This window comes from Cololabis saira, chromosome 2 (assembly GCF_033807715.1).
Source record: "Cololabis saira isolate AMF1-May2022 chromosome 2, fColSai1.1, whole genome shotgun sequence".
Lineage (NCBI taxonomy): Eukaryota > Metazoa > Chordata > Actinopteri > Beloniformes > Belonidae > Cololabis > Cololabis saira.
Window position 1 is genome coordinate 5,071,100 of NC_084588.1, and position 24,933 is coordinate 5,096,032.

The 24,933-nt window shown below is 45.6% G+C and overlaps 1 protein-coding gene across 2 annotated transcripts; it reads left to right on the forward strand.

Moving 5' to 3' along the window:
• Nucleotides 1-5,503: 5,503 nt before the first annotated feature.
• tppp3 (tubulin polymerization-promoting protein family member 3) lies at nt 5,504-17,302 on the forward strand. Of its 2 annotated transcripts, none has more exons than XM_061736583.1 (4): nt 5,504-5,594; nt 12,733-12,933; nt 13,577-13,730; nt 15,398-17,301. In XM_061736583.1, exons 2-4 carry the CDS (start codon nt 12,746-12,748, stop codon nt 15,590-15,592), a joined length of 537 nt encoding a protein of 178 aa, XP_061592567.1. In that variant the 5' UTR covers nt 5,504-5,594; nt 12,733-12,745; the 3' UTR covers nt 15,593-17,301. The 2 variants fall into 2 exon arrangements, with proteins under 2 accessions (XP_061592567.1, XP_061592559.1); XM_061736575.1 differs by lacking the exon at nt 5,504-5,594 and adding an exon at nt 5,663-5,766 and having other exon boundaries at nt 15,398-17,302.
• Nucleotides 17,303-24,933: the final 7,631 nt, after the last annotated feature.

A 24,933-nucleotide genomic window follows, 5' to 3' on the forward strand; every position in this document is an offset into this window, starting at 1 on the left:
CCTCATCGTTTCATCTCTTATGTTACAAGACAAATGAATCATGTTAACTGTAAATAAATCACAACACTGAATGTTCACAAATGGCAACTTTATTGTTAAAAAAATAAAAGAACATAAGTTGTATATCAATAACATGTATGCACTATTGCTGGCTCAAGGAAGGACGGTGCATCTTCTGAAGGTGTCGTTGAACAGATTCAAGTGCTTGGAAGATCTGAAACCATAAACAGAAATAAATGTATTACTAATAGAGCTCCGGTGTTCCCTAACACTCCGTTAGGGAACACTGGAACACCGGAGCCACTGGAGCCACTCACCAGTCCGGTCCGGTGAGGAGCCCCGGTGCTCTGGAGCTAAGCTAAATACTTAGCCCATGCAAAGATCATACTTGTAAACAAATATAAATAACATAAAAAAATAATGTCACTTACCGCTGACTCGTGTGCAGTTGCCGGGTCCGTACTGTGGGAACTGATCCTTTTATGAGGGTAAATGTCGATGCAAAATCTCATTTTAACTGTCCCTCGTTGAAACAGCCACCACTTCCAAACAATGGCGGAAGCTCTGGCCGGCTGAGTTAGTTGTGGGCGTGGTTTCAGCAGCGGAGGCCAACCTATGGAAATCTGCTCCCGTCGTTACGTAACGACGGGAGCAGATTCTGAATGGCTCGTAGAAGTCACATCACACTGGATGGATCATCCGGGCGGCTGTACAGACACTGCAGAATTTGGTTGCTTTCCTCCTTTTCTGAGTTGCCAGGCTGAGGGGAGACAACTTTATATATGTTAAAACAAGAGAAAATGTGTTTTTCATAAAAGGTCCCCTTTAAACATTATATATATAAATATATATATATATATATATATATATATATATATATATATATATATATATATATATATCCTCTATTCTGAACAAATATGAGTTAATGAGATGTAAAAACCATTGCATTTGTGTAAACATTGAGTAAACATTGAAGAGAGGACATGGAGGCCGTGGCTATTTCCCGGAAACAAGCTTCAGTCTTTAGGTCCTCATCAGTCACATGACCTCACGGGTCCGTGAGACCACAGCATACCGTCATCCAGCAGCTGCTTCCTGCTGACATGAGGTCACTTCCTGTTTGTCACATAAACACGCAGTGCTTATACAGACCAGATCACAACTGAAGACAAAACATGGGGTCTGCAGGTCAAAGATCGGGGTTATTTCAGGAACACATTAAAGATAACTCCGTGAAGTTCTCCACATCAGCGTCTGAGCTCACCGTGGGCGGGGTTGCTGCAGCAGCTGCCCATCCTGTCGGACTGGTTCAAGTCCCCGTCGTCATGGCAACGGCCACACAAACAACACAGAACACGTGTTGGAGCTGCGGGACGTCAGCTGTTCCTGCAGATGTTTACAGGCCGGTCAGTTTACACGACACCTCGCTGACCTCAGAGCCCAGATTGGTCATCGTCAGATACATTTATGTGTTTCTACTGTAGAAGGGAAAACAAAAATGTTCTGTTTTACTGCGTAAGAACACGGACTGCACTAAAAGAACCGTTTCACCCTTCTGTGACATCACTGAAAGCTCTCTGAGGAGTTATGAGGGAGTTGACTCCAACTGACCCCACCCAGAACAAGAACAAGCAAATATTGTTCAGTATCAGTTCAGGTGAATTTCTCTAAAACCAAAACATCTGAAACTGGATGGACAAAGTCACATGACCCGTAGTAGTTTACATTAGTTAGTCTCCTGGGAAATCAAAAATCAATGCCAGGTTTGTACAAACTGCTGATTGTAAGTTTGATAGTAAATCATGGCTAACCACTGGCTGAGCTGACTGCCAATCAATCATATGAGAAGTTATTGCTTTATGAATTCCAAAGTGATACAAAGACTGATCATCCCCAGACCGGAAAAAGAAAAAAAAAATGAATGAAACCAAAATTATTTCTGTTTCACACTGTTATTATGTTTATTTCTGCTGTAAAGATAGACATTTTAACATAAAAGTCTATGGATCCAGACCATGGTGGTCAGTAGGGGTGCGGAGCTAGTTTTTCGACAGCCGGGTTCCTGGTACAGGTGCGGGTCTATTTTTGGACAGAAGGGTCCTGGTACGGGTGCTGGGCTAGTTTTTGGACAGCGGTGACCTAGTAGGGTGCTGGGCCAGTTTTTGGAAAGCTGGGTCCTGGTACGGGTGCAGCGTTAGTTTTTGGACAGCGGGGACCTGGTACGGGTGCGGGGCTAGTTTTTGGACAACTGTATCCTGTACGGGTGCAGCGTTAGTATTTGGACAGAAGGGTCTTGGTACGGGTGCGGGGCAACTTCTTGAACAGCAGGGTCCTGGTTCGGGTTCGAGGTTAGTTTTTGGACAGCTGGGTCATGGTACGGGTGCGGGTGCGGGTGCGGGTGCGGGGCCAGTTTTTGGGCAGTGCGGTCCTACTAGGTCACCGCTGTCCAAAAAATGGAAACTAACATTCTCCGATGCGTGCATGTGTGGGGAACCACAAACAATGGACCACATCATGAAATCTATATCTGCCCCCCAATGCACTGGAGATGACCTGGCCGAACCCAACGCCACTGCACTCGCCTGCGCCACCCATTGAAGGACATGATATAGAGGACGGCCAGACACAAAGAAGAAGTGCGGTCCGGGTTCGGGTTCGAGGTTAGTTTTTGGACAGTAGGGACCTGGTATAGGTGCGGTTCCAGTTTTTGGACAGTTATGTCCTGGTTCGGGTGCGGTGCCAGTTTTTGGACAGTTGTGTCCTGGTACGGGTGCGGCCCCAGTTTTTGGACAGTTGTGTCCTGGTTCGGGTGCGGTGCCAGTTTTTGGACAGTTGTGTCCTGGTTCGGGTGCGGTGCCAGTTTCTGGACGATGTTGTCCTGGTACGGGTGCTCGGCTACTTCTTGGACAGCGGGGTTCTGGTTCGGGTGCAGGGCTAGTTTTTGGACAGCAGGGACCTGGTTCGGGTGCTGGGCCAGTTTTTGGACAACTCTGTCCTGGATCGGGTGCACTGCCAGTCTTTGGACAACGTTGTCCTGGTTCGGGTGCACTGCCAGTCTTTGGACAACGTTGTCCTGGTACGGGTGCTGGGCCAGTTTTTGGGCAGTGCGGTCCTGGTTCGGGTGCGGTGCCAGTCTTTGGACAACGTTGTCCTGGTTCGGGTGCTGGGCCAGTTTTTGGACAACTGTGTCCTGGTTCGGGTGCACTGCCAGTCTTTGGACAACGTTGTCCTGGTTCGGGTGCTGGGCCAGTTTCTGGACAACTGTATCCTGGTACTGGTGCTGGGCCAGTTTTTGGGCAATGCGGTCCTGGTTCGGGTTCAAGGTTAGTTTTTGGACAGCGGTGACCTAGTAGGGTGCTGGGCCAGTTTCCGGACGACGTTGTCCTGGTACGGGTGCGGATCTAGTTTTTGGACAGCAGGGACCTGGTACAGGTGCAGGTCTAGTTTTTGGACAGCGGGGTCCTGGTACGGGTGCAGGTCTAGTTTTTGGACAGCGGGGTCCTGGTACGGGTGCAGGGCTAGTTTTTGGACAATGGATGTATGGGTGTGGGGCTACTTCTTGGACAGTTCTGGTGCGGGCCAGTTTTTGGACAGAAGGGTCCTGGTACGGGTGCGGGGCGCGATTTTGGGCAGCAGTGACCTGAAACAGGTGCAGGGCTAGTTTTTGGACAGCTGGGTCCTGGTACGGCTGCGGGGCCAGTTTCTGGACGACGTTGTCCTGGTACGGGTGCTCGGCTACTTCTTGGACAGCGGGGTTCTGGTTCGGGTGCTGGGCCAGTTTTTGGACAACTGTGTCCTGGTTCGGGTGCGCTGCCAGTCTTTGGACAACGTTGTCCTGGTTCGGGTGCTGGGCCAGTTTCTGGACAACTGTGTCCTGGTACGGGGGCTGGGCCAGTTTTTGGGCAGCGGGGTCCTGGTACGGGTGCAGGTCTAGTTTTTGGACAGCGGGGTCCTGGTACGGGTGCAGGGCTAGTTTTTGGACAATGGATGTATGGGTGTGGGGCTACTTCTTGGACAGTTCTGGTGCGGGCCAGTTTTTGGACAGAAGGGTCCTGGTACGGGTGCGGGGCGCGATTTTGGGCAGCAGTGACCTGAAACAGGTGCAGGGCTAGTTTTTGGACAGCTGGGTCCTGGTACGGCTGCGGGGCCAGTTTCTGGACGACGTTGTCCTGGTACGGGTGCTCGGCTACTTCTTGGACAGCGGGGTTCTGGTTCGGGTGCTGGGCCAGTTTTTGGACAACTGTGTCCTGGTTCGGGTGCGCTGCCAGTCTTTGGACAACGTTGTCCTGGTTCGGGTGCTGGGCCAGTTTCTGGACAACTGTGTCCTGGTACGGGGGCTGGGCCAGTTTTTGGGCAGTGCGGTCCTGGTTCGGGTTCAAGGTTAGTTTTTGGACAGCGGTGACCTAGTAGGGTGCTGGGCCAGTTTCCGGACGACGTTGTCCTGGTACGGGTGCGGATCTAGTTTTTGGACAGCAGGGACCTGGTACAGGTGCAGGTCTAGTTTTTGGACAGCGGGGTCCTGGTACGGGTGCAGGTCTAGTTTTTGGACAGCGGGGTCCTGGTACGGGTGCAGGGCTAGTTTTTGGACAGCGGGGTCCTGGTACGGGTGGAGGGCTAGTTTTTGGACAGCGGGGTCCTGGTACGGGTGCAGGGCTAGTTTTTGGACAGCGGGGTCCTGGTACGGGTGCAGGGCTAGTTTTTGGACAGCAGGGACCTGGTACGGGTGCAGGTCTAGTTTTTGGACAGCGGGGTCCTGGTACGGGTGCAGGGCTAGTTTTTGGACAGTGGAGGTATGGGTGCGGGGCTACTTCTTGGACAGTTCTGGTGCGGGGCCAGTTTTTGGACAGTAGGGTCCTGGTACGGGTGCGGGGCGCGATTTTGGACAGCGGTGACCTGAAACAGCTGCAGGGCTAGTTTTTGGACATCTGGGTCCTGGTACGGCTGCAGGGCCAGTTTCTGGACGACGTTGTCCTGGTACGGGTGCAGCGTTAGTTTTTGGACAGAAGGGTCCTGGTTCGGGTGCTGGGCCAGTTTTTGGACAGTTGTGTCCTGGTTCTGCACTTCTGGCAGACTGGATCACTTGTTTCCGCGGTTACTGTGTCATTCATTTCTTGTTTTGGGGCCCTAACCTCGTCATCACACGTTGGTCCATTTGGTCTGGAGGGGAACTCTCATGTTGCTTAAAGGTAGAGGGGTTTGGGTTCTTCACATCGGAGCGTTAAAACGGCAGGACGGCTCCATAGAAACATTGCTCAGGAACCGGCCGCCATGTGTGCGTTTGTGACTTCATGACACAGACGTGTGTTGAGTTTCTGAAGCACTTTTTTTTTTGGCAAACAAGAACTTTTTGTCGGTTTTTCTTTGCCAGTTTCTCATTTCTCATGTTTGTATGTGAACATTTTTTATTGAACACAAACTCAAACCTGCAGCAGGACCAGCCCTTTTCCTCCTCCCTCTGTTTCAGTCCCCTCCCCTGATGCTGGAGGGGCCGTCTCCATGGCGACGGGGTAAACAGATGATAACAAACGGTAAAGAGCTGCTCTGAGGGCCAGAAGAGGAGAGCTGGGATAGACGGAGGACTGGGACAGAAGGTAGGACGCTGCAGGTTTCTGGAACCTTCAACTTTTATCCTTCCTGCTTGTGGGGGGCCTGCTGGACTCTGGGGTCCAGTCAGTGCACGCTGGGCCGTGTTGCTGTGTGTCTGCTGCTGATCACCGTCTTTGATCATCTGAATGATCAGGGTTCAGAAGCTTCAGTGAAAGTGTGAGTGTTTGTTCTGCCGAGGCAAACGTGTGAAAGTGTGAGTGCAGGAGGATCTCGGTGTCCTGGTGCTGAACGGCTTGTAGAACAGAACCATCTGTGTGTACCAGTCTGAAATCATGCATGTTTTTTGGCTTTTTTTGTACTTAAATATGACTGAAAGCAGCAGTAAACTCAGCAGGGGCAGGGTGGAACATTACAGACCAATCTGTGATTGGTTAGTACAGCTGACAGAACAACAAGCAGCTGTCACTCATAAAAAACCACACCTCTAATTATGGATAAATGTGTTGCTTTATTTAGTTTTACCTGATCAAGTGCTGTTGTGCTGTTCATGGAAGAGAAATGTAACTATGGAGACCAGAAACTGTTCATGTACAAACTGTACAAACTGTTTTAATCATTTTAATCTTGAGGACAATGGATCTGGACCCTAGTGGTCTATAGAGGACCTGCAGGTCTGGATCTGGACCCTAGTGGTCTGAAGAGGACCTGCAGGTCTGGATCTGGTCCCTAGTGGTCTGTAGAGGACCTGCAGGTCTGGATCTGGACCCTAGTGGTCTGTACAGGACCTGCAGGTCTGGATCTGGACCCTAGTGGTCTGTACAGGACCTGCAGGTCTGGATCTAGACCCTAGTGGTCTGTAGAGGACCTGCAGGTCTGTATCTGAACCTGGTGGTTCAGGTGAGGAGCAGCAGCATGACTCATGGATTTTTCTTCTGGGATGAATACATTGATGAGAGGATAGTAAAGTGGAAAGGTGAAGTTGTCTGTGTGCTGGTCTGTACTGTTTAACATGGCCGGATGCAGCTGCAGTTCAGTTCCATGTCTGCGTTGGGGGAAGTACCGTAGAAATCACCTGATGCTGTCTAACGTCCTATTGGTGAAGCATGTAGACCGGGGCTCGGCAACCCACGGCTCTTGAGCAGCATGCGGCTCTTTAGCGCCGCCCTAGTGGCTCCTGGAGCTTTTTAAAAAATGTTTGAAAATGGAAATAGATTGGGGGAGGGAAATGTATTTTTTGTTTTAACATGGTTTCTGTAGGAGGACAAACATGACACAAACATTCTGAACGTTTTCCAATGCTGTAAAAATTTGTAAAAATTACACAATTCAAAAATTTGTACGGAAGAATATCAGGGCCATGCAGGAGAACGGATATTTGAGAGGGGAAGATTTTTTTTTATTGTGCACTTTGAGAAAAAAGTCGAAATGTCGAGAAAAAAGTTGAAATGTCGAGAAAAAAGTTGAAATGATGAGAAAAAAGTTGAAATTTTGAGATTAATGTTGAAATACAATTTCGAGAAAAAGTTGAAATGTTGAGAAAAAAGTCAAACTTTCGTGAATAAAGTTGAAATGTTGAGAAAAAAGTCAAACTTTCGTGAATAAAGTTGAAATGTTGAGAAAAAAGGCGAAATGTCGACTTTATTCTTGAAATTGTATTTCAACATTAATTTCGACATTTCGACTTTTTTCTCGATATTTCGACTTTTTTTCTCGACATATCTCTCTCGCTTATACAAGACTTTTCATCCAGACATATTTTTTTTCTGTCTTTTTGGTCCAATATGGCTCTTTCAACATTTTGGGTTGCCGACCCCTGATGTAGACGAAGCACCAACGCACCTGACGTGTGTTCTAGCGACCACTAGGGTCTGGATCCAACAATGACTTCATCTCCAGGAAGATACATCTTCTATTTTAGTGCTGAAACAACATTGGTAACAGGAGCTTCTGTTGAAAATGTTCTCCAGCAGCCACTGACCTGAATCAGCTGAGGAAGCTGGGGCCAAAACAGGCTTAAGGACTTTTCCAGGTGGAGGTCTTATTAATCCCAGGGGAGCTCTGCCAGTCCTGAATTCAGTTCTGCTAGTCCCTGTTTCAGTTCTACTAGTCCTGGTTTCAGATCTACTAGTCCTGGTTTCAGTTCTACTAGTCCTGGTTTCAGATCTACTAGTCCTGGTTTCAGTTCTACTAGTCCTGGTTTCAGTTCTACTAGTCCTGGTTTCAGTTCTACTAGTCCTGGTTTCAGTTCTACTAGTCCTGGTTTCAGTTCTACTAGTCCTGGTTTCAGGTCTACTAGTCCTGGTTTCAGGTCTACTGTGCATTTCACACTTAAGCCTTCAGTGATGTCCAACTTAGTCAATAAATACCTTTCATTAAGCAGCATTTACAGGACTGTCTCAGAAAATTAGAATATTGTGATTTTCTGTAATGTACTTACAAAAACAATTAAAGCTGCAAGCAGCGATGAACGAGCCCTCGCACTCACGGCCACCACCCCCCATAAGCATATCAGAAACGACACCACCCACGACTTCCTATCTCAAACCATTCAAAAGTTATAGCAGAAAAAAGGGACAACCAATCAGAAGAAGGGGCGGGGCTAATTCAGGCCAATGAAGGTCAAGGAGTCCATACAGAGTCTAATGACACCACCCACGACTCTTTATGTCAAACCATTCAAAAGTTATAGCAGAAAATCGGACAACCAATCAGAAGAAGGGGCGGGGTTATTTTTCACCAATTATGGTAAAGGACTCAATACCGAGTCCCATGACACCACCCACGACTCTTTATGTCAAACCATTCAAAAGTTATGGCAGAGAATAGTATTCTAGGGGGCGCTGTTGAGCCGTTAGGCCACGCCCCCTAATGCAAACCATGAAATATCAAATGTATCGCCAGGCCTGGCTTGCATGCAAGATTTGGTGACTATCAAATATGGACCAATCAGATGAAGGGGGGGCGCGCCTTTTGGCGTCTAGCGTCGCCACGGTAACGCTTTTGAAAGAGAAAAATAATGTGTGGTGTCGCAGGATGGAGACGCACATTTTGATGTATAACACACCTGGGTGCACGTTACGGTTCAGGCTGAATTAACTGCTGAAGGAATGGCATAAATTGCGCCAAAATTACACAATTAATTAAAAATGGCCAACATCCTGTTCGGTTTCGGCCATGGCTCCAAGAGACTTTTCTTTAAGTTGTGACATGATACAGGTGTGTAGCGATTTTCATGCATGTACGTCAAACCGTATTGTGGGGCTTGAGGCACAAAGTTTTCCGGGGGGCGCTGGTGAGCCATTTTGCCACGCCCATTAATGCAAACCATGAAATATCAAATTTATCGCCAGGCCTGGCTTGCATGCAAAATATGGTGACTTTTGGGGAACTATCAAATATGGACCAATCAGATGAAGGGGGGGTGCGCTTGTTGGCGTCTAGCGTCGCCACGGTAACACTTTTGAAAGAGAAAAGTAATGCGTATAGTCGCAGGATGGAGACGCACATTTTGATGTATAACACATCTGGGTTCACGATACGGTTCGGGCTGAATTAACTCTCGAAGGAATGGCATATATTGCTCCAAAATTACGCGATTAATTCAGAATGTTCAAAATGGCCGACTTCCTGTTCGGTTTCGGCCATGGCGCCAAAGTTTTTTCTGTCTGAACCAACCAGATGAAGGGTGGGCGCGCTTTTTGGCGTCTAGCGTCGCCACGGTAACGCTTTTGAAAGAGAAAAGTAATGCGTGGTGTCGGAGGATGGAGACGCACATTTTGATGTATAACACATCTGGGTGCACGTTACGGTTCGGGCCGTATTAACTGCCGAAGGAATGGCATAAATTGCGCCAAAATGACACGATTAATTCAAAATGGCCGACATCCTGTTCGGTTTCGGCCATGTCGCCAAGAGACTTTTCTTTAAGTTGTGTACTGATACAGGTGTGTAGCGATTTTCGTGCATGTACGTCAAACCGTATTGTGGGGCTTGAGGCACAAAGTTTTCCGGGGGGCGCCATTTTGCCACGCCCATTAATGTAAACCATTAAATATCAAATTTTTCGCCAGGCCTGACTTGCATGCAAAATTTGGTGACTTTTTGGGCACGTTTAGGGGGGCAAAAAGGCCCTCCTTTTGTCAGAAGAAAGAAAGAAAAAAAAAAGAAAAAAAATCCTACAGATACAATAGGGCCTTCGCACTGAAGGTGCTCGGGCCCTAAAAATGTCATACATTCTGGATTCATTCTCAGCTGTGTACAAAATGGGCTGATATATGGTGCATTTTAAAAATCGACAAACCCACATCAGCAATTAAAACATATCTGGTATGCTAGTCAGAACTTAAAAACTAAAAGGGTCTTTAAAATTATCTTTCCAAAAGTTTTTATTGAATGAGTCCAGCGACTCATTAAATGAGAGCGACACAATAAACAAGTCTCTTTGTGAGAAAATGTTTTCATGTCAAAACGTGACGTATCACGGTTTTCTGCGACCTGTTGCTTTGAGTTCAACCACACAGCTGCACCGATGCACCACATTATTTACATACACTGCACAAGGCCTTGATTTTTTTGTTCCATTTTCAGTGTATGTCATTTTAGTTCGTAATTATGGATTTGATATGAACAAAATACATTATAAAAACATATTCAAATGTGAAAAAAATAAAGAAAATGTTTGCAGTCACCAAAATGGTTGTCCGTGGCTCAAACTAGCAAGATATTAAATTACAGGACGCGTAAATGTCACGTTCAACGTGAGGCCAGCTAGAGGGCCTTACTGACACAACTTGTGATCTGATTGGCTATCGATAACAGTTGATAGTATCAACTGTGTTTGCCCGTTCACTAACAGCACAGACGCCCGCATTGTTGATGTTGTCATTGCCGGTCACATAGATTCTATCGTCAGTTATGCGTTTCATCCCAAATCATTTGGGCTAAATGCATATCAGTAGGTGTTTCTTTAAGTATTTCTGAGCCTGTATACTACAACAGTATAATACAATTTAAGTGGATTTAAGTGAATGAATTGTTATAAACATGTAAAACAGAGAATGTCCTACTCTATTCTCAGTCATACTGATGTTCAGAGTTTATTTCATGTTTAATTAAACTGTAGATGTGATGTCATCAGTACTTGTCCATCAGCAGAAAGACCATACTGTTCTCCCGTCCTATGAAGAACGTTGTCCAGGGTTGTACTCACCAGGCCTGACGTAAGAAATACACAAATTCAGGCTTGAAGGGCCTGGTTCTGAGGTCACGTTTGACACAGACACGTCCTTGCATGTAGTTTTTATTTCTTTATGTCAGGATCGCTGGATTGGCCTGTTTGAGATGCACAAACAAGGATTTGGGGGTTGCTTATTTCATTTTTGTTCCCATCAACCTCATTTCATGTTTAACATACTTCCATTTTTTCATGTCAGACTGACAACAATTTCAAAATAAGTCGAGATAGTAAACCTTTTACTCCCTTGTAAAGTTGTCTGTCCTTCTCACGATATTTAAAAGTGTTTTTTTTTTATCACTGATGAATAGCTCCCGCTGTTTTTTCATCTCATTCTTTCTATAAACACAATGATGTGGTCTTGTGGTCAGCACGTTGCTTTAAAATACTTTTCTGAATCAACCATCCCGTTACAGAAGTGGAAATGAACTTTACCAACACTGATACAACAGCAGGCCATCCCCAGGTCTGGATGATCCTTATCCTGTTTGGTCCAGAAGAAAGAAATCTGGAATACTGGTTGGGAATATAAATCACAGCGTCATCTACATATAATCTGATGTTTGTATTAATTGAAAGAATGTTTTGATCTGAAACAGTTGCTGGTCCGACGGCCCGCCTGCCCATATTCGGCCCATATTCGGTGCACACTCGCTCCAAAATTTACAAAACTAGGTCATTTACAAATCTTACAAATCTTGTACAAACCTTACAAATCTTGCTTAGAAAGCTATAATCATAGCAGCTGGTACATATCAACACGACAAACAAACAAAGAAAGATTTGCGAAGATGAGGCAACTTACCCTTTGAGGCTTCTGGAACAGTCCAGGCAAAAATATTCCCACAAAAATCGTCTGATTAAACTCAGAAAAAGTCCAGTAGATCCTATCCAGTAAAGCATTTAGTCCAAAATACATTATTATACCAGTAAATATCCACAAACAGCCGCTCTTCATCTCGACCGTCGGAGGAGGAAGCACATGTTGTTATGTTTACACTCGGTAACTCCTCCGTCCTGCACGTTTTCAGACGGGAGAGCGCGATGCTAAAATGGAGCGTACACTCTACATTGATTGACAGCTCATCCGGCCATAGAAGAGCTTCCTGTCCCCTCATAGCGAATGAGCACCTGTGTTGGGGCGGGACGAGCATGTCCAATAAGTCACAGATTCTCTCATCTGCAGACATCTGATTACAAAACAAATTTCCAGCTGAAATAAAAACCTTCTATTTCAGTGTGTTCAAACTGAGATTACTGAATAATAGTAGTACTTACAGTGATTCTGACAGTTGGGGGAAAAACTTCGGAGTGTTACCTTTCAAAAGAGACCTAAACCATCTCTGTACTTCAAACGGTTCAAAAACAGCTTTCAATTTACTTTGGGTATAACTTGGATAGGCGTTTTGGGCGACTTTTACAGGAGTGGGAACAAGATTATAAATGATGTAAAAATTAAAAAAAGAAAAGGTGCAAAGTCTTGGCCACAAACGTCAGGGTCACTGGTGACCAAAACCCAAACATTAAAATGTTCATGCGTTCTCAAATGGACTAGTGGAGACTGAAGAACACGATGCGTCTGGAGGTGTTCAAGGTGTTCGTTCAGAAGCAGCAGAAATGTGTTAAACTGGACCAAACTGAATTAATGACCTAAAAAAAGATGCTTAAACAGATTCATAAGCTCAGATATTGATTCCCTTCGCTTCACATGAACAGAAGGTGATGCAGAGTGGGAACGTATAAAAAGAACTGGGAAGGCTCCCATGAAGCTCAGACAAAATATACTGCAATGGAAAAGGAAGCAAAATGTTTGAGTCAGAAAACTCACAAATACTGGATTTTGAAGCTGATCTTGTAGCTTGTAGCCCTGGTGGCTGCAGCGACTCAGCACATTTGTGCCATCTGCATGTAAACATTTCTGGTAATCCCACGCTGGTTTCCTGTTGCAGATCTTTTCTAATCATGGCGGAGAGTTCAGACATGGAGAACCTCCTCACGGCTTTCAGGAAGTTTGCTGTTCACGGAGATTCCAAGGCGACAGGGAAGGAGCTGAATGGGAAGAACTGGGCCAAACTCTGCAAAGACTGCAAGATCACTGACGGCAAGAACATCACCGGAACTGACGTGGACATCGTCTTCTCCAAAGTCAAGTGAGTGCTGTTGGTTTCAGATTGTGCTGCAGTAAACTAGAGGACGATAGCCCAAACAGAACCATGCTTGTAGACCGCGCTCAGGTTCAAGTTACTTAAATGTCAAATGCTCCGTTCAACCACACTCATAGATACACTGGAATATTGGCTGCAAGGATTCACTTGACGATAAGAACACTGTCTCTGTAAGAAAAAGCCACAAAATCAGCATTTAATTAAACAAGATTGGTGCAAAAACTGATGCTTCATTAAACATAGCAGAAGTGGTTAGTGTAAAAGCAATGAAACCACAGTGGTGGCGTTGTGAAGTGAGACCCTTTTAGCTTTCTGTTGTTCCTGGAGTTCTAGTGAACTTCTGGGAACTACCGGGAGACTGTTGATCATGTCACTTGATTACACACCAACAGTCCAACTTCCAGGCTGTCAGTTCCTCTACTGACCACCAGGGTCTGGATCCAACTGTGAGTTCATCGCTACTGACCTCCATGAACTCCAAAAGTTGATTTTAGGCTTTGTGCGGGTCAGTGTTCTTCAGAAAACCAGCGGGTGACATCATGGAGCATTTGTCCAGTAATGACTGTCTGACGTGTGTTGAAGTGTGTTGTTCTGTGTGTTGTTCTGAAGTGTGTTGTTCTGTCTGCAGACAGAAGACGGCTCGAGTCATCACGTTTGAGGAGTTTCAGCGGGCGCTGGAGGAGCTGGCTCCAAAGAGGTTCAAGAGTGAGAGCAAAGAGGAATCGCTGCACTCCATTTACAAGATGGTGGAGGGCCGAGAGCCCACCAACGTGGGGGTGACGGTGAGATGCTAACTCTGAAACATGCATGAGACATCTGACCTCTATCCATCTGGATCAAATAATCCAGGATCCAAATCAAATTCACCACCTCTGAGGCTCCTGGAAAAGTTCTAGGTCTAAACTGCGTTTGTGCATCACCAAGACTTGATAATGATGATTCCTACATCTTACATCCACCTTTAGCCCCCTTTCTCAGTCCATTACATGGTTGCACTATCCTTTTTTAGTATGTTACTGGGGACCAGCCAACATTTGTACGTGGGGGCCATCTGAGGTATGAACTAGCTCAAAAGCTGGGGCCCATTTGAGATGGTTTCATCACGGGCCATGTTTCCCTTCTGTGGCTGGCCAAAGACAAAAAAGACAACCACATACCTGAACAACACCCTTGGGAGCAAGTTCCCTGGGGCCAGCATGGAACCCATTAACCCAGTAAAACTTGTAATGTTAGTAACTTAAAGTTACCTAAAAGTAAACTTGTAGTAATAATCATGCTGACGTTAAAGCCTCAGATATACTTGCAGTTCAGAACGCGTACGCATCATGGCCGCCACGCGTATCCTGCGTTCAATTGACGCGTCGACGTGCACGTTCTCAAAAAGTGCACCTGGAGGCTCTGAGATGTAGTTCTTTAGCATTCCACTGTCTGATCTTGGAGTAAAGGGCCAGTCCCAATCCCCCCCCTAGTCCTACTTTCCACACTAACCCCTAAATTTTGCACATTCCCTTGAGGGTAGTGGTGTCCCAATTCCTCTTTGCATGTAGGGCTAGTGGACATAACGAGGGCTAGTGTGTATGGATCTAACCCTTAAAAGCTAAGGTTTTCAGATGCTGATTTTGTGACCGAGGGCCAGAAAAATTTCCCAGAATGCTTTACGTCATCATTTGCAGACTGAATTAAAAAAAAAACATGATGGACATTTCTAATTTTTAGTGAATAAAATCAATATTTTGAGTTAGTTTCTGCATAAAAATGCGTTTTGATTACATTTCTAGCGATAAATATTTATTTTACTTTCATAATATTCACTCAGTGAATCTACATAATCACTCGCTTGCCCGTTGTTGCGAATTCGGAATAAAGAATAAAGGCTGATTTATGGTTCCGCGTTACACTAACACAGAGCCTACGGCACCGTACGGTGCGCGTCGCCGCGTAAGCTACGCCGTAGGCTCTGCGTCGATTTAATGCGGAACCATAAATCGCCGGCGGCTCTTCTCATCCCGAAAACATCGTAGCAAATTTCTTAACAGGCGTTATTTAGATAAACTGAGCCAAGGTTGGGGATCTTTACGGTTAGTTTTTACGCCTGAAAATATATTAAAACTTAATAAAGTGGCATATTAACAGCGCTACAGCGGAAATTAAAACAGCTTTTATCTCTGGGCTTCCTGATATGGTGTGACGTATGTGCAAACGTAACTACGCAGTCGCTTACGTACCCGAATATAAACCACGCAGTGACGTAGCAAGTGGTGTCCCAATCCCTAGGGAACATTACAAGGACCCTACCTATTTTTAGGGCTAGTGGTAGAAAGTAGGGGGTGTATTGGGATTGGCCCTTAATCTCCTGTCCTCTCCTGAGAACTGTCTGGAAGGTTTTCTACTTGTGAATAATCTTTTGGGCTTTCCTCTGATGCGCTTCATCTCCGTTTGTGCCCATTAGAAAGTGACGAAGACGGCGGCGGTGGACCGCCTGACCGACACGTCCCGCTACACTGGATCTCACAAGGAACGCTTCGACGGAACTGGTCGCGGAAAAGGGCGCGAGGGCCGCGAGGAGCTCGTCGACAACACGGGCTACGTGGGCGCGTACAAGAACGCCGGAACGTACGACACTAAGACAAAAGCTGAGAAGTGAGGAGGTGGTGCCCTCTGCTGGGGGCTGGTGGGAGCTGCAGCTCCTCTAACTGCACTGAATCTGGACCAAACCAAACCCGAGCTGATGCAGTAATGAAGACGAGCGCCAGTCCAGAGGGTGACCCGTTTCAATACTAGCTCTGCTACTAGTTTAAGTGATTTCAAAAGTTTCTGAGTCATTAATCCAGTTTTCATCAAGTTTCTTAACCTGTAGCTAACAAATGTAACTGATACCAGGGGAAGATGATGCAATGATCAATCAAGTTATTTTCTATCACACAAATCATGAAAAGAACCTCTAAAACCTATAAAAAGTCTCTGTTCCACAACAGGAGCATCAGTCTTGGTCCACTCGATCTTGAGATGGTCTAAATGGCTTACTAGAACGTTTAGGTTTGTACCTGCAGGAATCCAGACAGATATGAGCTCTAAAAGGGGAGGATTTAGTCACATTTCTGCTGTTTAGCTTCATTAATCTGCTTTGATAACGTATAAACTTTATTTAACGCTTCTGCTGGAATCTCATGCATTACCTTTATTTTGATATCAGATTTATTGGAATACATCTCACAGATGCTGAAATAAACTGTTTTTATATTGGAGATGTGATTTTAGAATAGGAATTACAAAAAGACGCCTCATTATGAAAGAGTTTACCAATCCCAGTTCACCCCTAAGCTCATACGTCCATGTGCAGGTGTGGCGACGTTCCCACTCGATACAGGTGAAAGGGGAGGGGAACCCTTAAATGGCTTGTAGCACCCTATAATGTAATAATTTCCTGAAAATGTAATAACGCCTGGAAATGTAATAAAATTTGCACTTAACTCAATCGAAAATGTAATAAAACCCAATAATGTAATAACTTAAGATAAGATAAGATAAGAAATCCTTTAATAGTCCCCCAGAGGGGAAATTTCCAACTTCACCAATAATGTAATAACATATCCTGACTGATATTGTAATAACATTTTTACCAATAATGTAATACCTTATTACATTATTGGGAATTTATTACATGCTACTCAAAGTCTGCAATTTAACCCAATAGTCATTCTGGTGTTTCAAATCCAGTGTATATAACATTCTTAGATACTTAAAACACAAAATGTAGAACTCTGGACTGAAAATGAACATATATATTATTCCAGAAAACATTACATTATCTATCAAGTATTACATTATCGGTTTTGAAAAAAAAAAGACCCACCTACAAATGTAATAAATTCCCAATAATGTAATAAGGTATTACATTATCTGTAAAAAATGTTATTACAATATCAGTCAGGGTATTTTATTACATTATTGGTGAAGTTATTACATTATTGGATTTTATTACATTTTCAGGCGTTATTACATTTTCAGGAAATTATTACATTATAGGAAATTATTACATTATAGGGTGCTACACGGCTGTTTTAGGAGCACACACCATGGGAGCAAAGAAACATTTAAACGTAAGCATTATATCCAAACGACATTAATTCAACAAAAAAAACACTGAATAGTCTTGTTTGATGTGTCAGTGATTTTAGTCTTCTTCGTGGTTGTAAATTAACAGCTCAGTTGCCATCAAGATATATTGATGTATTAAAAAGATCTACAAGTGTTTTAAATTTGAATTTGTTCAACCAATATTCTTGTAATATTTCTTGCTATTGTTCATTCTTTCAATAAATGCAACAGTATTCAAAAGCGTTAGCAGCTTTTAACATTTCATTTCTGTTTTTGTCGATTGTTAAAATTGAATTTCTTAGCAGTGAGTTCTGGTCCACTTTCATGAAAAATGCAGCTAACTCTAACCTGCTGAACAGAATTTGCTTGAGCCAGTTGGCTTCGATCTTGTCACGCAGGAGTTTTTAGATTAGATTAGAGTAGACTCAACTTTATTGTCATTGCACATGTCAAAAGTAGAGGGCAACGAAATGCAGTTAGAAGGGCTTATGCAGTGAAATAAATACAATGTACAGTATATACACATACACATACACATACACACACACACACACACACACACACACACACACACATATACAGTATATATACACTATATATATATATATATATATATATATATATAGTCATTGGGTACTAGCCTGTATTCCAGCGTGCCCAATCAATCTCTCCTCCCTGCCCGGGTACTTAAAGAGCGGCTGCACACCGGCAGGGCACTCAGGGGGATGACACAGAGCGGCCGGAGTGAGAGGCGACGGCTGCAGTGCTGAAACACGTGTTTGTCTGGGTGACAATAAACGTTGACGATTTCTCCACTAAACCCTGTTTCCTCTTTCCTGCCTGGTGACCCGGTAGCACGAGTAGGCTACATAGGTTTTAATGTGATATATGATTTCATTAAAGACAGAGTAGGAAACTACAAGCTCATAGAACGTATTGGTAAAGCTATGGAGATTGATATTACTGCATTGGGTGCCTTTGTAAACTTTATCCAGACCCAAAAGAGTTTAGTAGATGAATCAGCAACTACAAAGGTAGGCTTTAAAGGTGTTACTATCCTTTGCTTACCTTAAGTGCATAGTCCCCCTAGAGTATTAGCTCTACAGAGTCACTGGTATTAATTGAGCCTGTGCTTGACAATGTCCACTTTGAGCAACTTAGTGTCAGAGCAGGACTTATGTCAAAATACCGGTGTCAAACTATTCTAAACAAAATGTGACTCTGCCTAGCTTAACAGTTTTGGTCTATTGAGCCCATCATCAACATAGTTGAAAAAGACAATCCCAATGACATTTGTGAAACAGCACCAACCTCCATCCACACTGTTGACTGTGTACCCAAGTCCAACCAGGACCAGGAGCCTCTCAACACAGCTCGCTGGTACCCTCCAGTGGACATTAGTCATCTAACACCAGGATATATATATATATATATACGGTATGTATGTATGTATGTATGTATGTATGTATGTATGTATGTGTGTGTGTGTGTGTGTGTGTGTGTGTGTGTGTGTGTGTGTGTGTGTGTGTGTGTGTGTGTGTATGTATGTGTAACGGAGTAGAATAATACTGATTAAATTGTGCAAAAGTAGTGCAACACTGCCATCTACTGGCGCAGTGGTTGGCGAGGGTTCGCGCAGACCAGTGAGGATTTCACTGTGGTAAGTTGTGCTCTTGCATGGTCCGGGATGTTAATTCATTTTATTTCATTTCGGAAGTTAATGTTTTGATTTCTGCCTGCAATATTCTTACAAGGATCTAGGTTAACTGTTTTTAGCAAAGACTGTGTTTATTTGTTGCTGGAATTGTGTGTTTGAAGATCAGAGAAACGATTTTTTTATGTTAACCTAGCTTAATTGGTTTTGCACGTGTTTCATGTTATTCAGACAGTATCCCGAGACCCATGCAGATCCTCTGTCTTCATACCACTGTGGTTATGTTTGTGTTGCAGGTAATATAAATGTATTTCTTATTTTTATTGTTTTTGATGCTTTATTGTGCAGTAATTGTTATCTGCAGTTGAGTTTATCATATAATTATTGTATTATACCACTATACGATCACACCATTATCATTTTATTTTGCAACATTAAAATGTAGACTATATTTTTGTTTATGGAATTGCGCAGACCAGTGAGGATTTCACTGTGACAGTATCCCGAGACCCATGCAGATCCTCTGTCTTCATACCACTGTGGTTATGTTTGTGTTGCAGAGCTGAGGAATAAAAACACCTTTAGTCTACCTGGTCGGCATCTGTCATATGTGGAAGCGACAGTAGTGTGGAGCTGCATCTTTTCACACACAGCTGTGACCCGTCACATTGGTGCCGTGACCTGTCGATTTTGGAGTCGGCTCTTCATCCTGCCGGGGACCATCTTACTGAACGGCTTCCAGGTTTCATGCTGTATTCAGGTGGATTGTGTATCAGTATAATTAAGGCATTATTACTGCACTTAATTGAGTGGTTTTACCTTCTACCGGTTTCATTTTGTTATTGATGTATTTTTGTTTCTTTTATTTTGACTGTACTTAGGTTTTGTTGAGTGTCATTTCATAATGAGCTACATAAGAGGAGATACTAGTACGCCTCTTACTGGGAGTATTGGTAGGGGTAGAGGGGCCCCTATGATGTTGCAGTTTGCCAGTCCTGTTCAGGGGGGTGGTGTTCATTCGGTGGGAGGTGGGAAGATTCCAGCAGCAGCTTCTTCAGTCGGTGAGGGGCGGGATCCTTCTCAGAGCCACCGTGCTGGGCCTACACTGAACACACAGGTCACTGTTACACCCGCACAAAATCCTACTCCACCTTCTCCTGATGTAGTCAGTCAGATGAGTGACATAATAAGACAAGTTGGCCAGCAGCTGGCAGATAGCATAATTGCTCGCCTTAGCCCGACACATAGTGTGCCCGCGCAGGACACTCCAGTTGTACATGATGCTCCCCATAACATGTCTGCACGCAGCCTGGACACGTCACAAGTCCAAGTAGTGTCTCACAGGAAGGTCAGGGAGCCTCCAACCTTCAGAGGGGATGACAGAGACACCGTGGATGTTCATGAGTGGGAGGACAAGATGAAAGATTACATAAGGAGGATGAATGTCAGGACAGAACAGCAGGCGGAGGAAATACTCATTCATCTTGGAGGTCGAGCTAAAGATGTTGTGAGGTTTGGGATGAGGAACAGTGGCATTAATGTAACTCAGAACCCAGACGCCATTTACGTTCTGCTTCGTAAACATTTTGCAGCTGTCCCTTGTTCCCCTCTCCCTCTAGCAGACTTCTACACCACACTACCAAAGGGTGATGAGGACGCATATGATTATTGGCTGAGGCTCAACCACGCTGCAGATGTTGCTGCTGATCGGCTCAGAGAGCAGGGCCGGGAATTGCACTGCCCTGGCCTGGAAGTGACACGTATGTTTATAAAGAATTGTCCCTCTAAGGAGCTGGCCATGACATTCAGGTCCAAGACAATTGACAAGTGGACTGCAGTGGAGGTCCAGGACGTTCTGGATGAGTACCACACGGAGATGGGTTCGAGGGCTGCTGATGCCGGTGCTGTGAGTAGGAAGCCGAGTGAAAATGTGTATGTGAACAAAGTCGAAATGCTTCACACTGCAGCACCTCCACCTGATTCTCGAGACTCTCACACAGTCAAGGCGCCAGACTTAGCTGCTCTTGAGCGTGTCATGACCATGCTGGAGAAAGTTTTGCTGGAGAGATCTGCTCCAACTCGAGCTTATTCCACCAGACAATCTAGGCCGAGGCCTCCCAGGATTGACGGTCTGGGTAACCTGCCATGTGCTGTCTGTGGTGACTCTGCCCACTCTGCGCTCACTCATTGCCGTGATAAGAGACTCTGCTTTCAATGCTTCTCTCCTGATCACTCCAGACGCAGCTGCCCTATTCAGGCGACGCCCACTACGTCTGCACAGTCGGGAAACTGATGGGTCTGCATCCAGGGGAGGATGGTGCGGATCCTATTGGTTGCCCTCCCACAAATGATACGGATGATTATGTGTCACTCCTGGAGTCAGTTAGTTCCGGAACACTCTCAAGCAAGACTGTTATATTTCAGAACGCACACAGGATTCAGAAGTCAGACAGTTTATTCTACACCGCTGTCACTGTAGCTGATGTTACTCTAAAGGCGATGATCAACAGTGGCTCGACAGGATGCACATTGAGTGAACCAGCTGTAAAACGCCTCCTGCAGCATAATCCTGATATGAAGCGTTACTCTGCTACTGATGTTGTCATTATTGGGTGTGGGGGTCATCAGGTCATGCTCTCTGCTGTGTATGATGTTGAAGTAAAGGTGTACGATTGCAGGATGGTTGTCCCGATGTTTGTGGTGCCTGGCCAGACGGACGACATGATCCTGGGCAGCAACGCCATTAAGGAGATTCTCAAACGGTTGAGGAAAACTGTGGGCTACTGGCGACTCATGTCAGAGCCTAGCAGTGTCACTGATGAAGACTGTCACCACTTCTTCTCTCTTCTTTCCAACACAGAGAGGTGGAGGGGTGACACGGTCCCTGACAAGGTTGGAACACTTAAGTTACAACGATGTGTGACACTACAGCCACAAAGTGAACATCTTGTATGGGGGAAGCTTCCCGCTTCAGCTCCCATGTCAGTCGGCAGTACGGTGATAGTTGAACCAACTCAAGCAAGATGCAGATCCAGAAAAATGTTGGTTGGTAGGATTCTTACACCAATGTGGGGGGATCGATGTCTGCCTATGAAAATCATCAACCTCACCAGTGAGCCCATAGCGCTAAAGAGAAATACCAAGCTGGCAGATGTGTTTCCCTGCATTACTGCTGAAGATTTGCCTCAGCCTGACCACATCCAAGTTAACTCTCAGACCGCGACTGATGCTGCAACGCCAAGGTCCAAAGAGGATGTCAGAAAGGCTTTGGATGCGCTTGGTCTACAAGATCTGGACCTGGACGAGTGTGCTGTTTCTGACCTGTGGAGAGACAGGCTTCTCCAGATCATTGAGGGACACAAATCAATCTTTTCACGGGACAAGATGGACTGTGGAGAGGCATCGGATTTTGTGCACAAGATACATCTGGTGGATGAGAGGCCATTCCGTCTGCCTTATCGCAGGGTGCCGCCTAACCACTACGAACAGCTACGAACAGTCCTGAATGACATGGAAGAAAAAGGCATCATTCGTAAATCCACTAGTGAGTACGCATCACCTCTGGTCCTCGTGTGGAAGAAAAATGGAGATCTGCGCATCTGCACGGATTTTAGGTGGCTCAATGCGAGGACCGTGAAGGATGCACACCCACTGCCTCACCAGGCTGATGCTCTTGCTGCACTGGGGGGAAATGTCTTCTTTTCCACCATGGACCTCACTTCTGGCTTTTACAATGTGCCTCTGCATGAGGACCACAGAAAGTACACTGCGTTTTCTTCCCCATTTGGCTTGCATGAGTACAATCGGATGCCTCAGGGTCTATCCAACAGTCCGGCTACATTCATGCGGATGATGCTCTCCATTTTTGGTGATGAGAATTTCACCAGCCTCTTGTGCTACTTGGATGATCTCATGGTTTTTGGTCCGACGGAGCAGATAGCACTTGAGCGCCTGGAGATGGTGTTTTCTCGCTTACAGAACCACAACCTCAAGCTTGCGCCAAAGAAATGTCACTTTCTGCGAAGAACTGTCAGGTTCCTTGGCCATGTTATCTCCGAGTCAGGGGTGCAAACAGACCCTGGAAAGGTTGAAGCCATTAGCCAGGTTCAAGTTTCTGATCTGATGGACAGCGATGGCATCACTCCTTCCCCGAAGAAGATTCGCTCATTCTTAGGGATGGTGATGTACTATCAGCATTTCATCGAAGGCTGTTCCGCGAAAGCCAGACCTCTTTTCAAACTCATCTCAGAACAGAAGAGCGAAAAGAAAGCCCCGCAAAGGAGGAGGCGCGAGAAAAAGTGCCCCACTCGTGTGAAGCTATCGGCAGACGACTGGACGTCTGAGTGTCAGGACGCCTTTGACGCCTTGAAGGATGGTCTGTCGCACAGTGTGACATTAGCCCATCCTGACTTCGGGCTGCCGTTCATTCTCGCTGTGGACGCTTCATTTGATGGGATTGGAGCCGTTCTTTCTCAGCTCCAGCCTGGTGAGAAAGTCGCGAGACCAGTCGCCTTTGCCAGTAAAACGCTGTCACAAGCCCAGTTAAATTACCCAGCTCACAGGTTGGAATTTCTTGCCTTGAAGTGGGCTATATGTGACAAGTTCTCTCACTGGTTAAAAGGGCGGCATTTTACTGCTTGGACGGATAACAACCCCTTGACCTACATCCTGACTAAGCCCAGGTTGGACGCCTGCGAACAGAGATGGGTGGCGAAACTCGCAGCATATGACTTCAATTTGAAGTATGTCCCAGGGACCAAGAACACCATTGCCGATGCACTGAGCCGTGAACCTTTTGTCCGGTCTTGCATAAGCCATCGTTTGGTGAAGGAGCCTTACCTGTCTTTATTGGAAAGAGTCAATGGGGTTGTCACTGGAACAATACAGGATGCCTTCCGACTGACCACCAATTGCCAGGGCATTCAGACCACTGAGGACCGAACTGATAGGGACCTTAGTCCAGAACAGGATTTCGTTCACCTCTCTGGCGGTGCCATTGATAAAGAGGAAGTGTTGGCCATCTTGGACGCCCATCGCGCTGGTGGTGTCTCTCTTCTCTCTGGTGCGAGCCCATCATCATTACAACTGCCTGAGGAAGACCCATCTGTCATCATACCATCCAGTCAATTGCACAGCCTACAGCAGCAGGACGCTACAGTGAGCAGGGCCCTTTTCTACATCCAGCGACATCAGCGACCAAACAGGAAAGAAAGAGTGACTGAGTCAAGCTGTGTACTCAGACTATTGAAGCACTGGGGGAAGTTAAAAGTGCGTGACGGAATTCTCTACAGAGTAAAGAGGGATCGTCACATGAACAGGAAGGTCTTTCAATTTGTTGTACCAGAGTCTCTGAAACAACAAGTCCTGCAAGGTGTACATGATGCAGCTGGTCACCAGGGCCGATCGAGAACGCTCTCCCTGGCTAGCGACCGATTTTTCTGGACAGGCATGGGGAAGGATATTGTGAGGCATGTGAAACACTGTCAGAGGTGCATCCTAGGGAAGACTCCTGAGCCAGATGCCCGTGCTCCCCTTGAGAACATCCGCACTTCAGCTCCCATGGAGCTAGTTTGCATTGATTTTTGGACAGCGGAGTCAGGTGACAAGAAAACAACTGACGTCCTTGTTGTGACTGACCATTTCTCAAAGTTGGCTCTCGCCTTTCCATGTAGGAATCAGTCCGCGAAGCAGGTTGCTCGCTGTTTGTGGGACAAGTTCTTTTGCATATATGGATTCCCCAAACGGATTCACTCGGATCAGGGGGCTAACTTTGAGAGTAAGCTCATCAAAGATCTCTTTGAGATGGCAGGTGTTCACAAGTCCCACACAACACCCTATCACCCCATGGGCAATGGGATCACTGAGAGATTCAACAGGACTCTTGGAGGCATGATAAGAACTCTCCCCCCAAAGTGCAAATCCAAGTGGCCGCAGATGCTCCAGATGTTGACCTTCTGCTATAATTGCACAGTACACGAAACCACAGGCTTTGCCCCGTTCTACCTGATGTTTGGGAGGATCCCACGCCTGCCCATTGACATAATGTTCCATCATGTCCTGGGAAATTCTAACATTGTCAGCCATCATGAGTTTGTACACCACCTAAGGAGAGGTCTCTCTGAAGCGGCACAGATTGCGCAGCAGCATGCCTTTGGTGAACAAGAACGTCATGCCAAACTCTATAATCGTACGTATGTATGTAGATTCCAAAGGCTTGTGTGCCCGTTATGTGT